The following is a 13,912-nucleotide window of genomic DNA, read 5'->3' as shown; positions in this document are numbered from 1 at the left end:
CCACACCTTCTTGACCTCACTGTTCCCTCCTTTCCCTTCACTTACTACGACTAAGTTTAAGACCTAATAGTGTATTTGTAGATGTTTAATCCAGAAAGAAAGAAATATAAATATGAAGAGTACGAGAATACAGATAAACGGATACAAAATGTGTTTATTGATATCAAATAATAGATTTTACAGAAGTTAATACACAAAATTGAATTCTGTGTGTGCATATACACATGTACCTCCCTGTGGGTGTGATTGTGGTGAGCAGCATTTTATATTAGGTTCATTTTTAGGAAGCAGATGTTTTTTTTTAACAGAAATACCTTCATATATGTGTTTTCTTCTTTTTCCATATAAAGCTTCACCTTTTAGGCATCAGTCAAAAATGTCGTACACATTAAAAAACATTTCGTTAGGAGTGTTTTGTTACAAAGATTAGAACGTTAGGGCTTGAACTTGAGGGCCAGCTCCTCCAGCGCAGCCAGGAGCTTCTCCTCCTCCTGCGGCGTGGATCGAGAGGCGGCGAGCGGCAGGTGTGTCGCCACCGCTTTCCGATCTGTAGGAAATTTTTAGGGCAAATACACATGAGACAACAGGGAGTAAAAAAAAAAGTGACAAGCAGGCTGCTGGTTTGTTTCTGACCCTGGAAGAAGAGTCCGCTCGGCTGCTTGGTGGCAGCCGAGGAGACGGCGAGCCAAACGATGGTGTCGGCCCCCATGGCCTCCGTCCTCAGCTTGGACTGCATCTTGGCGTGGAATGAAGGCATGGATGACTGGACCGCTGCAACAAGAGCACAGATTGATTTCATTTGTGCTGTTTCTGTTTCTGTCCTGTTTGAGAAAGGGGGGGCAGGTGATGCTGACCTGGTGTGTCGGCCCAGCCGGGGTGCATGGAGGAGAAGTGGATCTCTTTGTGCTGAGAAGCCCATTTTTCTGTCAGAATCACCTGCTGCCTCTGTAAAAAAAAAAAACACACGTTAATGATCATTTCCAAGCTGACATCCACCAGAGTAAACCAGAGTCTTTTACTTTATTCTGAGCGTAGGCCATGGTGCCATCAAACGTCCCCTTCTCAAACTGGAGGTCGTCCATGTTCAGCTTCTGCGTGAGCATGCCTCCTGATGACACGGTGACCTGAAGAGAGTTTTTTTTACATGAATGCATTGTGATATGTGTGTGTGTGTTTGTTCTCTGGTGAAAATCAACCCACCACTCTTGGGTCTTCAACCTTCTTCAGGGCAGGAATCAGAGCAGTCGTGAGGATGTAGGTACCTGAAAATTGAAGTTCAACACACAGGTCAGGTTTTAGCTGATATTTAGAGTAAAGACTAGAAATACTTTTCTTTTTCTCACCGAGTGTATTCGTGGCGAAGTTCTTCTCCAAGCCCTCCTCCGTCAGCTCTCTCTGATTCACCATACATCCTGCGTTGTTGACCTGACAGAAGAACACAGCCAGCGATTAATAACAACAACCCTGAGCATTTGTGTTACCAATGATGCAGATCCTTACCAGCACATGTATGCTGTGGTTTTGGGAGAAGTTTTGCGCAAACTCCCAAACTTGCCTCGCGCTTGACATGTCGACAATGTGAATGTGAACATTCTGGGGGAAAAAAAAAAAGATAACAGCGGTCACAAGATTTTTTTTCTCCTCCCTAAATATCTCCCTTATCCTCCCTTAAATCAATATTTGAATTTACTTTACCTGATTTTTACTCTTTTCCACAATTTCCTCTTTGGCAGCGTCTGCTCGGCCCTTGTTTCGACACACCAGGTGAACGGTTCCCCCTACAGGAGGAAAACAATCAATGACTTCAGTGCACAATATGCCGAAAACAGAAAATACAAATCAAACTAGAACATTCTACTCAAACTTCACCTCTTCCTGTTGAAGTCATGAGATCATGTTGTTTTTACAGGATATGTATCACCTACATGGCTTTAACTGATTGGTTTCTTGGAAAAATGACATGACTGACTCATCGATCACTAATGTTACATCCCATGATGCGCTTTCTTTACCAGAAGAGGTGGTCAGGGATGGAGGGTGGAGTCTGCTCTGTTAACATGCTTGCCACCCCCTCAAAACATCTGCATATCAGATGAACATGGTGTCCAGATGTAAGCAGGGTCCAGATGTTACAGCCAGACAGGCCCCGCTGGATTAATCAATCAATCAATCCACATCAGACAAGAATGCACCCCCCACCTCAGAGTCAATTATAAAATACACAATGACCCCTCTGTCATCATGGTGTTGTTCCTATAGGCCCAGAAAACCAATCTCCTGTGAGTTGTTGATGTTCAGATGCTCACCTCTGTTGGCGATTTCCTGCGCTGTGGCTTTCCCAATCCCACTGTTGGCTCCGGTTATGATGAAGGATCTTCCACTCAGGTCTACGTCCAGGTCAGCTGGAACAAAGTGCTTCGCTGCAGCTTCATAGCCACTCCTGCATGGATCAAACACAAGAGTCATTTATCACATCATCTTACACAAACTTTAACAGACAAAATTATTAACCAGGTCTCAGCTAATCACACTTAAATGATAATGTGTAACAAACATTCAGTCAAAAATATAACAAAATATTACACTTTTAATGTTGGCAGTTGCATTTTATTTACATTTATGCATTTAAAAAAAAATTCTATAAATTGTTAAATATAATTTTTCACATAACATTCCATTAATACTAAAGCAACATTTGACCGTCTGAAGGAAGCTCTCTATGTTTACATAAGAAAGATTAGGTAAATGTTGCGTAAACCATAAAAACTACAAAACGTTTGTGTTCTTTAAATCGTACGCTGTCAATAGAAATAAAGAGTCTGAACTCACTTTGTGTACTCCTGCAGTCCTTTCACAAACCAAACGGCGTTCCTATAGAAAGACATGTTTAACACATGCAGCTGATCGGTCTGTCTTTCTGAAGGCGCTCTGTTGTAATCAGGAGTGCGTACACAGTTCAATGTTTTCATAAGAATGACTGGAACTTGTTATGTAGTGAGATGGGAGGGGAGTCACGTGTACGACCCCGGAAGTAAAATTGAAAACAACGCTCTAGCGCCCCTGGTGGACATTTCTGTTTATAACTGTCAAAGCGGAACATAACGGGCGAACATTTGAGTCGAACGAAAAGATTTATGCTCAGATCGATCATTTAAAGGAGTTTAATAGAAATCAATATATCTCCCATTAATACGCAAAAGGTTATCGTAAAACCCTTGAGTCATAAAGATATAGAGTTTTGTTTTTGGGCGGGAAAATGTAATTGTCAGGATGGCCGAGTGGTCTAAGGCGCCAGACTCAAGGGTGAATCCTTCCCATACAAAGCGGGACTTCTGGTCTCCGAATGGAGGCGTGGGTTCGAATCCCACTTCTGACAACACTTTTTGGAAACCACTTATTTATGGTTTACAAAAAAAAATGTTAAATGGAAATGAGAACTTAACAATGTCAGCGACACATTCTCCTTCTAACCAAACATTCCCCTAAATAAACCTTTAAATGTGTTGGACTTAAACGTTTCAGGTCATCATCATATCATCTAACTGCCTGTGATTACAGAGTTGTATTTTACTTGGTATGTTAGCGTACTTGTTTGCAAATTAAAAAGAGTAAAGTCTGTCTTATACACTCACTATACACTCTCATTGACCATTTTTTTTAAATATTTTTGGGGTTATATTCTACTATTGAGTGTTCTTATTCGCCTTTCCTTTCTTTTATGTGTATGTGTCTTTTTTTTTTTTTAATGACCTTCAATAGACACACTGACATGTATTAATAGCGTATTTGTGGCAGAGTTCATCGCTTACGGCCATACCACCCTGAACACGCCCGATCTCGTCTGATCTCGGAAGCTAAGCAGGGTCGGGCCTGGTCAGTACTTGGATGGGAGACCGCCTGGGAATACCAGGTGCTGTAAGCTTTTTATTTTTTAATTTTATTGTAGAAACACTGAGCTTTAAAGGGGCTATGGAGGATGCAACGATGGGGAAATGTGTTTTTGAATACAGGCAGCACAATTAAAGTACATCTGGTTCTTAATCAATCCTGGAAAAACATCACAGACAGGTCCTGATCAACAGAGGGCGCTTTGGCAGCAAGTAAACCCACATTTGCATCCTAACGTGGAGGTTTTCTATTATGACACATCAGTTTATACGTCATCAAACTAGGTCTACAGAGCCAGAAGTCCTGACAGCTAAAGAAAAAACACACATGGCACACTGGTTCTGTTTTAAAACTTTGTGACTCTATTAAAGAAGCAACAGCGCCCCCTGCTGCTGAAATAAAAAGCTTACAGCACCTGGTATTCCCAGGCGGTCTCCCATCCAAGTACTGACCAGGCCCGACGAGATCGGGCGTGTTCAGGGTGGTATGGCCGTAAGCAAAAGTACTGTGTGCGTTCACCGTATTTATAGATGTAAACTAGTGTCAAACTGTGTGTTTATGTGTGTTGATAACACCACTGCACTAACTGTGTGTTCATCCACAGCACTACACTTCCCACAAACCCCCAGCTGACGTCCACGTGCTCTTGTTTTGGTTCTGACTTGTCTAAATGGCGGAGCCGAAAGTTTTAAAAGTTTTAAAGTTAAGGATTATCAGGAGTTTTGTATTTTTAAAACAATTGTGGTATACAATTGATCCAACCAAGACATTAAATACTAGCCTATACTACATTAAATTTGGTAAAGTCAGACTGTTTAAAATATGAAAATAAGCAGCAGCGCCCCCTGCTGCTGAAATAGAAAGCTTACAGCACCTGGTATTTCTTGGCGGCCTCCCATCTAACCAGGACCGACCCGGCTTTTTCTTCTGAGATCAGACGAGATCGGGCGTGTTCAGAGTAGTATGGCTGCAACAGACAAGTTAAGAGTCACATACGCTTCTTATAGTTGCTGAAACATCAACATCAGTTGTTTTAGTTGTGTGTTTGTGTCTTCCTTCCGTCTTTCTTTTCTGTTACTAAATATTTTCGTGTTGTTGTCACAGAAAAAAAATCACGTCATTCAGAAAAACGACCGAATCAACATGAACAGTGTTAAATTTGACTTAATCGTTTCACCAAACTATCGTAAAGCAACACTGACGATCTCAAAAACACCAATCAATACACATCGTTGTTACAGCAGTCAAACATCAATCTGAGCTCCGACTGCTGCAAGTTGTCAGGATGGCCGAGCGGTCTAAGGCGCCAGACTCAAGGTGACAAACCTTCCGGTGAACGGGACTTCTGGTCTCCGAATGGAGGCGTGGGTTCGAATCCCACTTCTGACAATACTTTTAGAAAGAGTCGCAGCAGGCATAGGGCCGGTTGTACTGTGACAACTAAAACCATACATGATTGTTTGGCCGTTTCCCAGTGAAAGGAATTTGAACTTTTTTGAACAAATATAAGATACAAAATTAATTGTTACATCATGCATGCTGTTTAATGTACTTTTCACACGCCTTTTTATATATAGTTAAATCATTTGATGATGAGAAGTTGTTGTAGTTTTTGTTGTTGTTGTAGATTATTAAGCAGGTTTAGTGGAAACTTTGAGTTCAGCATTGAGGAAGTCAAGTCAAACCAGCAGTAAGTCAGGCCCGTTTCAGAAAGGTAAAGGTAGAAGTCTGTTGCCATGGCAACTCTGTAATCAAAACCTGGTCGGCAGCTTTTTTCATCCATACACCCCAGTTTTACACTGTTTCATTTACACATTTACTTATTCAGTCATGAGTCATAATAATTGATAATTACACAGTTTATGTGCTGATGTGAGACTTTTTTTTTCTTTTTAAAGAAACAATCCGAATTTAAACAGAACTTTCCCCTTAGTAGGTTTTTCTTTAAAGATCAAACTAATGACTAACTAAAGCTAGTTCTGACAAATACCACGCTGGCAACAAAGCTCTTTTTCAGCAGCGCCCCCTGCTGTTTAAAAAAATATTTTAAAAACACAAAACTCCTGATAATCCTGATGAAAAATGTAAACAAAAAATGTAAATATATATATATATATATATATATATATATATATATATATATATATATATATATATATAAAGCTTTTAAAACTTTTATTTAGACAAGTCAGAACCAAAACAAAAGCACGTGGACGTCAGCTGGGGGTTTGTGGGAAGTGTAGTGCTGTGGATGAACACACAGTTAGTGCAGTGGTGTTATCAACACACATAAACACACAGTTTGAGACTAGTTGACGTCTATAAATACGGTGAACGCACACAGTACTTTCGCTTACGGCCATACCACCCTGAACACGCCCGATTACGGAAGTGACAGAGAGAGAGTGGCAGAGAGCGCGAGCTTTGAGCAGACGGAGACAGACAGAGTTCCTTTTTTGGTTTTTGGCCTTATTCGTTTTGATTGCTTTAGTACTTTTATAGTGTGTTTTTTCGCTCCCCGCGGTCCCAGGACTGTCGGGGAGTAGTTTTTTGTTGGTGCTTTTGTTTGTTTTTGGCAATTCCATTTCTTTTTCACTGGAAAAATCAGCAGGATGGATAACCCCGGTGACAGGCCCAGGAACGGACAAACGGCCACGGCTCAGCAAAATGGACAAAACCCGGAGACAAATATGAGTCGAAAAGAAGGAAAACCGAGAGGATCTGAGGATGGTAAGAACACATCACACACTGAAGGAGGGATGGTCAGGAGGGGGACAGACGGCCAGCAAAGCAAGAGGTCGGAGTCAGCCAGTAAGAAAACGAATGAGGTGAGCTATGAAAGAGAGCTAACAGTGTTGGTGGAGCTAAAGGGTGAGGAAGTGGTCTCACCAGTAGAGCTAATACGTTATATACGTCTAATGTGTGGTAACATCAACGCATGCAGGAGCACAGGCCAAAGCAGGTACGAGGTGACGATGGGGAGTGCAGCAGGAAAAGGCAAACTGTTGGATGGATTTAAGATTGGGAACACATCAGTGCAGGGGAGGGAGATTTCAAATGATGAGTTGGTGGTTTCTTTCCTGGGCCTGCCGGCCTATGTGACGGATCAGGAGATTCTGGAGAAATTAGAATCTTGGAAGGTGTCAGCAGTGTCCCCAATAAAGCGGCGTATGTGGCCGGGGACCAGGGTGGCAGACGGTACAAGATTTGTAAAAGTAAAATTTAATGAGACGGTTCAGTCTTTGCCCTACTCTGCAAAGTTTAGTACGGCAGCAGGACCCGAGTTCTTCCGCGTCATCCACGACCGGCAGGTCCGCGTCTGTCGGATCTGCATACAGCCGGGGCACATCGTGAGGGACTGCCCGGAGTTTTTCTGTAATAAATGTGGGGTCCAGGGGCACTACGCCCGGGAATGCAATAAAAAGATACAGAAATGTCAAATATGCTATAATAAAATGGAGGATTGTATTTGCGCAGAGGAAAGCAATGATGAGGACAGGGAACTTTTTTCAGACGGGGAAGAGGAGGAGTCCAGCATGGAGGAGGAAGTGGCTCAGGAGGGAGGGGCGCAGGGCAGTGCCACTGCTGCAGGGATGCAGGTCGATGCGGGCCAGGCCATGGCGCCAGGTGCCGTGGCAGAGCAGGAAGCAGGTGGGGAACGGGGCGTTCTCCCAGCGGAGGAGGGAGCTCCCGTGGTGGGCTCTGCTCCCGAGCGGGCAGGGGGGGCTCGCGCAGAGGGCCCTGCCCTGGTCCCCGAGGTTGACAGGCCAAAAGGCGCCCCTGAGAGGGGTAGCGCAGGGGTCAGGACGCAGGCGGGTGTAGATGGGGGGGCAACAGACCCTGCCCGGAGGCCGCCTGGAGACGAGGTGGATTTGGCCTTAGGGTCCAGCCTTGATGACGTTGGCCCGGATTTAGTCTCCCAAGCCGAGAGCGTCGTGTCAGACGACGGCTTCCTGAGACCCGCCTGCCGCTCTACCGCATCCCTGCTCGCTGGCAGGGCGAGAGCGAAGGAGAGCACGACTGGGTCCTCCCTCCTGGGCCACAAGCAGATCTCCTCAGACTCAGATTTAGAAAGAGAAATAGGACCAAGACTGCAACACAGGAAGAAAGCACAGGACAGTAAACCGGGGAGAGTAACTCGGAGAGCAAGGAAATGAAAATAAAACCATCTATATTAACTATCATAATGATTATTATAACGTCACTGAACATCAGGGGGGTAAGGGCAATAGAAAAAATTAAGGACATACTAAACAACACACACTCAGACATCCTCTGCCTGCAAGAGGTACGATGGAGCACCGACCTGTTGGAAACGGTGAAAAAACACTGGGGAGGGGACATTTTTTATGCCCCTGGACCCACGGGCCAGGCAGGCGCAGCAATCCTGTGCAAACCGGGCCTCCCCTACGATGTGTCCTGCGTACATGCTGGCGATGGGGGCCGGCTGGTCGTGGCAGATCTGGGGAAGAACAGAGAGAAGCTAAGAATCATGAGCATTTACGGAAGTAATGAGGAAACAGAAAGGAAAGAATTTATTAGGAAAAAATTAAATAAATGGATAACTGGAAAATGCGTGTTGGTGGGAGATTTTAACATTATTTTAACAGCAAACGATACCTCAAACAGCAATACACTGAAAAATGACGTCAGCAGGCAAGAGCTCAACCACCTAATTTCAACCCGTAACCTCGCAGACATCTGGCGAACACTCAACCCGGACACTAGGGACTACTCCAGGAGGCAGATAGTCAGAGGGGAGCTGAAGCAATCGCGCATCGACCTGGCTTTGGTGTCTCCTGGAGTAGTCCCCATCATAAACTCAGTCAAATATATACAGAACAGATGGAGCGATCACTCACTTCTCCAGATCCAAATACGGATGGCCGGCAGGTCCAGGAATGGGGGGTTATGGATTTTAAATAGCAGTATTTTAAAAGACGAAACATTCATTAACAAAACTAGAAAATTTTTGAACGATGTGCGAGAGGAAATGATAGAAAATGATGACTTACTGGGATGGTGGGAGGGAGTGAAGGAAAGAGTCAAAAAGTTGTGCATCAGATACTGCAAACGGAAAAAGTGGGAGGAAAAGCAGGAAGAGAGGGAACTGCTTGAAATAATCCAGACGGAACAGAAAAAGATGGAAAAGGACCCAAAAAGAGACATAACAGCTCTGTCAGTGGCTCAGTCCAAGCTACACAACATAACTGTGAACAAATGCAAGGCGGCAGCGATCAGGGCGAAGGCGGAGTACTTAATAGAGGGCGAAAAATCCACCGCATTTTTTCTGGGCATGGAAAAACAAAAGCAACAAAGGGCATATATAAAAGAGATAATCAACAAAGAGGGAAAAACTGTTAGTGAAATCGAAGATGTGCTTTTAGCAGCGCAGGATTTCTATAAAGAACTGTTCACCAGCCAAAACATCAGCGAAGAACACATGGACAGAAACATAGCTCACCTACACAGAACACTGGATGAAGCCGATAGAGGGATCTGTGACTCCGACCTTACCCTACAGCAACTCATGGTAGCCATTGATGGGCTTAACAGCAATAGAAGCCCAGGATGGGACGGCCTGACGGCCGAGTTTTATAAGGTATTCAAATTACAACTGGCCCCCATCCTACTGGCGATCTACACAGAAATAGAAAAGAAGGGAAAAACAACTGAAAACTTTTCAAAAGGGGTCATAACACTGGTGTTTAAAAAGAAAGGGGAGGAAAATAAACTGGAAAACTACAGACCAATCAGCCTACTGAACACTGACTATAAAATTCTGGCGAAAACACTGGCAAATAGGTTAAAACAGGTGATAGAGGGGGTGGTGGGTCCTGGTCAGGCGTACGGCGTGCCGGGCAGAGACATCTCGGACTCTGTCCTGGCCGTCAGGTGCCTGATCAGACACATGTGCACAACCGGGGGTTTTTTGATTAGCATCGACTTTGAAAAAGCGTTTGACCGTGTTGAGCACGCCTTTTTGTGGCGAGTCCTGGAAAGGCTGGGGTTCGGAGAGCGGTACATTAAATGGATCAGGACTTTGTACAGCGGGGCCACCAGCTGCGTTAAAGTGAATGGCATGTGCAGCGGTGCGTTCTCGCTGGGCAGGTCCATCCGACAGGGATGCCCGCTGTCTGCCATGCTTTTCACCCTGGTCACGGAGCCTCTGGCGGCAGCGGTCAATGGTGACGAGGGCATCCAGGGCGTAGAGGTGGGTGATTCTGCGTACTGCAAAATAGTGCAGTATGCAGATGACACAAATATCACAGTGGTGGATAAAGATAGCGTTCAGAGGGTGGTGGGAAAAGTAAAATCATACTGTGAGGCATCGGGAGCTAAAATGAACACAAAAAAGACACAAATCATGAGGTGTGGGGTGGAGCAAAGCACGGTGAACACATGGGGGTTCCAGGACACGGGAGATATGGTTAAAATACTGGGAATATGGATGGGGAAGAACGAAGAGAAGGCAAACGAAAAGAACTGGGAGGGAGTGCAGGGAAAAATGCAAAAGGTAATAAACATGTGGAAACAGAGAAGGATGGGGATAAAAGGGAAGGTCACTGTCATAAACTCACTAGTGCTCTCTTTGGTGAACCATGTGCTGGCTGTCTGTCCCCTGTCTCCGCAGCGGGAAAAGAACATCAACGAGGTCATCGGCAGCTTCCTGTGGGGGTCAAAGATGAACCAGGTAGCCCACGATGTCATGATCCAGCCGGAGGACAAAGGCGGCCTGAGGCTAGTCAGCTTAGACTGCAGAAAACACGCACTAAGAGTCAAACTGGTCAAAAAAATCATAACACCCGACAGCAACAGCTTCATATGGAAACACTTTCTCATGCAGGACCTGCATCTCGGGCCGCCTTTGGGCCTCTGGGCACTCTGCCAGAGGCGCTCCTCCGTGAGCGCGGGGGTGACCGACCCTCTGGCGGAGGAGATCATGACAGCGTGGGCTGGGTTGAGGCCTCTGCTGGAGGCTGGGGTGGGCAACGTCCTCCAGGCGAGGGCGCAGCCCCTCTTCAATAACCCAGAGATTACCTGGGGAGGGAAGGAGGTGGTCTGTGCCGTGATGGAGAGGGCTGGTTTAGTCAGGCTGGGGGACGTTGTCACCCAAGCCGGTGGCCTCGATGCTGCGGAGATCCTGACCATTCTGAGGAAGAAGGGGGTGAGGCACGGGAAAGGTGCAATCCAGGAGGTGTGTGCTAAGCTGGCTGCCTCCATCCCTCAGCGGTGGCTTAAGCTGCTGGGGGGGAAGAGGCAGCCAGCACCAACTAACGGGAATGTGTGCGAGTTCTCTCTCCCGCAGGCCGGAGCCAACCTTAGTGACATCACGACGAAGGCCCTCTACCAGATGTTTGTCCACGGTAGACGGAGAGCCCCAGCAGCTGACCGGGCGTGGGGGAGGGCCTTCCCCGGCCTGCGGGGAGAACGTATCTGGGCCACCCTAAGGAGGAGCACAGCCCCTGGCAATGTCTATAACACCGACTTCAGACAAAGACACAGAAAGACACACCCTGGGATCGTGCTGCATCAGATAAACAAGGAGGTCTTTGCCAGGGGCTGTGCTATCTGCGGAGCAGCGGAGGAAACCATAGAGCACATGTTCCTGGACTGTCCGGCGCTCACCCCCTTTCTTAGGAGGCTGAGAGCCCTCCTCAAGGATGGAACAGGCATGGCATGGGAGGAGGAGGAAGAGTGGAGACTGTTCCTCCTCTTTGGGGACACATCCAACTACAAGAACAATACAATAATCAACCTAACTGGACAATTCGCAAAACATGCAATATACATCACAAGAAACACTAAACTGAAGGAAAACCGGAAACTGAACACCTGGGATTTTTTCACATTGACACTAAAACAATATGTAAGAGCACTGGTGGGTAGGGGAGCACGCCTTCGGGCAAAGATTTTGGAGGGGCACAATTTATTTTACATAGAGAATGAAATCGTGTATTTTTGTTTCTGAAAATATTTTCACCTGGGTGTTACTAAAGTGGGGTTTTTGAGGTATCCTCTTAGGACACGAATGAATTATTGTATTTTGTTTTTTGTTTTCTGTAAATATTTTAAATGAATATTTTAATAAATAAAAGATAAAAAAAAAAAAACACGCCCGATCTCGTCTGATCTCGGAAGCTAAGCAGGGTCGGGCCTGGTCAGTACTTGGATGGGAGACCGCCTGGGAATACCAGGTGCTGTAAGCTTTTTATTTCAGCAGCAGGGGGCGCTGTTGCTTCTTTAATAGAGTCACACAGTTTTAAAACAGAACCAGTGGGCCACGTGTGTTTTTTCTTTGGCTGTCAGGACTTCTGGCTCTGTAGACCTAGTTTGATGACGTATAAACTGATGTGTCATAATAGAAAACCTCCACGTTAGGATGCAAATGTGGGTTTACTTGCTGCCAAAGCGCCCTCTGTTGATCAGGACCTGTCTGAGATGTTTTTCCAGGATTGATTAAGAACCAGATGTACTTTAATTGTGCTGCCTGTATTCAAAAACACATTTCCCCATCGTTGCATCCTCCATAGCCCCTTTAAAGCTCAGTGTTTCTACAATAAAATTAAAAAATAAAACGCTTACAGCACCTGGTATTCCCAGGCGGTCTCCCATCCAAGTACTGACCAGGCCCGACCCTGCTTAGCTTCCGAGATCAGACGAGATCGGGCGTGTTCAGGGTGGTATGGCCGTAAGCGACAGCATTATGTGTGTTCACTGTATTTATAGACGTGAACTAGTCTCATACTGTGTGTTTATGTGTGTTGATAACACCACTGCACTATTTGTGTGTTCATCCACAGCACTACACTTCCCACAAACCCCCAGCTGACGTCCACGTGGATAGGAACGCACCTGTGCTCTTGTTCTGGTTGGGACTTGTTTAAATGGCGGAGCTGTGACGCAGTTCCGGTTTCTCAGTCTCACCTGGCGCGGACAGTTTTAATGGTCACCTTGTTTATCATGTAGGAAACCAGCGGTGCGTCACCGAGCAGGACGAGCGTGTCGACGGCGGCAGAAGTCTGGACCTCCCTCTGCAAGCTGGACGTTTCCTGGAGGTTTTCTGTCAGGCAGGTCTGTGGATCATTCAACCAGGTCATAGTCAGGTCCAAGAGTTAAGGCTGCCAGATGTGTAGAAGTCAAACACTGATGACTGTTCTCCAAGTATCCACTAGATGTCAGTCTCTTATCAGCACTGCAGGCATCAGAATGCTGCTGCTTCTTCTTTAATGGAGTCACAGGTACCTTCACTCACATTTCATCATATCAAGACTTTTTATAATATGAAGTTATCTTAATTTTATGTGTATGAAGATTAAAATAATCTGAATTATTTTAATACATTTAATTAATTAATGCATTAATGCTAAATTAAAACCAATGTTTTTACTTTTTGTGTTAAGAAACTAGCCCTGTGCATTCTGGGTACTGAAGTTTTGCTTCTCATCCTCTTCTACTCTTTTTCTTGACCCTCTGGCGCCATTTTAATTTTAAATTTTCACGCTTCTGCTCTATAGACACTTGTTTTGCAAACACAATCATCATTTTGAAACATTTTCGGTAGTCAAATCAAGTAAAGCTGGCGACATGTGACACTCCAGCACAGAAATATCTGTCCACAGAAGCTCGGAAGAGGTTTCTGGTACAGAGAATTCAGAAATTGGTCCTAATTTTGGTAACTTATGTTTGTATTCTTGTATCCTGTAACTTTGTAAACTTATGATCCGGTCATATCGGTATTTATGTTTGATTGAGAGCAGAATGTGTTGTTTGTTCTGTTCCCATGGGCCTTGCTCATTGGAGGAGAGGGGGGCATTCCCTGCTGTCCTCAAGCCCTCTCCAGCAGACCAGCGGAGCTAGACAAACAAGACCCTGGTCCAGTCAATTTGTCTGGACAAATGTAGGGATTTGGGGCCACGGCGAGCTATGCAGGGACGAGTGCTAATTGTTTGTGTGCCAAGTAACTCCCCTCAATCCCCTGGTCTCTCAAGTCAGTCCATTCACCCCCCCGGCCTTTGTCTGG

The 13,912-nt window shown here is 45.4% G+C and overlaps 1 protein-coding gene and 4 non-coding genes across 5 annotated transcripts; 3 read left to right on the top strand and 2 right to left on the bottom strand.

Moving 5' to 3' along the window:
• Nucleotides 1-134: 134 nt before the first annotated feature.
• On the bottom strand, nucleotides 135-3,004 carry dhrs12 (dehydrogenase/reductase (SDR family) member 12). The gene is made up of 10 exons (XM_028393497.1): nucleotides 2,830-3,004; nucleotides 2,307-2,440; nucleotides 1,696-1,778; nucleotides 1,501-1,593; nucleotides 1,344-1,425; nucleotides 1,201-1,262; nucleotides 1,020-1,124; nucleotides 855-945; nucleotides 634-771; nucleotides 135-547 (listed from the first exon to the last, which is right to left on the bottom strand). Exons 1-10 carry the CDS (start codon nucleotides 2,967-2,969, stop codon nucleotides 435-437), a joined length of 1,041 nt encoding a protein of 346 aa, XP_028249298.1. The 5' UTR covers nucleotides 2,970-3,004; the 3' UTR covers nucleotides 135-434.
• Nucleotides 3,005-3,264: 260 nt separating this feature from the next.
• Nucleotides 3,265-3,376, top strand: trnal-caa (transfer RNA leucine (anticodon CAA)). Its single transcript has 2 exons — nucleotides 3,265-3,302; nucleotides 3,331-3,376. It is a non-coding gene; the product is annotated as a tRNA-Leu (tRNA).
• A 427-nt stretch (nucleotides 3,377-3,803) lies between these two features.
• On the top strand, nucleotides 3,804-3,922 carry LOC114426923 (5S ribosomal RNA). Its single transcript, XR_003669401.1, has one exon. It is a non-coding gene; the product is annotated as a 5S ribosomal RNA (ribosomal RNA).
• Nucleotides 3,923-5,167: 1,245 nt separating this feature from the next.
• On the top strand, nucleotides 5,168-5,277 carry trnal-caa (transfer RNA leucine (anticodon CAA)). Its single transcript has 2 exons — nucleotides 5,168-5,205; nucleotides 5,232-5,277. It is a non-coding gene; the product is annotated as a tRNA-Leu (tRNA).
• A 7,190-nt stretch (nucleotides 5,278-12,467) lies between these two features.
• Nucleotides 12,468-12,586, bottom strand: LOC114426932 (5S ribosomal RNA). Its single transcript, XR_003669410.1, has one exon. It is a non-coding gene; the product is annotated as a 5S ribosomal RNA (ribosomal RNA).
• Between the last annotated feature and the right edge of the window lie 1,326 nt (nucleotides 12,587-13,912).

Source organism: Parambassis ranga, chromosome 21, assembly GCF_900634625.1.
Source record: "Parambassis ranga chromosome 21, fParRan2.1, whole genome shotgun sequence".
Lineage (NCBI taxonomy): Eukaryota > Metazoa > Chordata > Actinopteri > Ambassidae > Parambassis > Parambassis ranga.
This window is presented reverse-complemented; position numbering and strand designations above follow the sequence as displayed.

Bases quoted from the DNA above. Each gene is read 5' to 3' on its own strand.
- dhrs12 (XM_028393497.1), bottom strand. From the start codon at position 2,969: ATGAAAACATTGAACTGTGTACGCACTCCTGATTACAACAGAGCGCCT. The intron at 2,441-2,829 runs GTGAGTTCAGAC...TGATCCATGCAG, and splicing joins GGACTGCAGGAGTACACAAA to GAGTGGCTATGAAGCTGCAG. The intron at 1,263-1,343 runs GTGAGAAAAAGA...TTCAATTTTCAG, and splicing joins CTTCGCCACGAATACACTCG to GTACCTACATCCTCACGACT.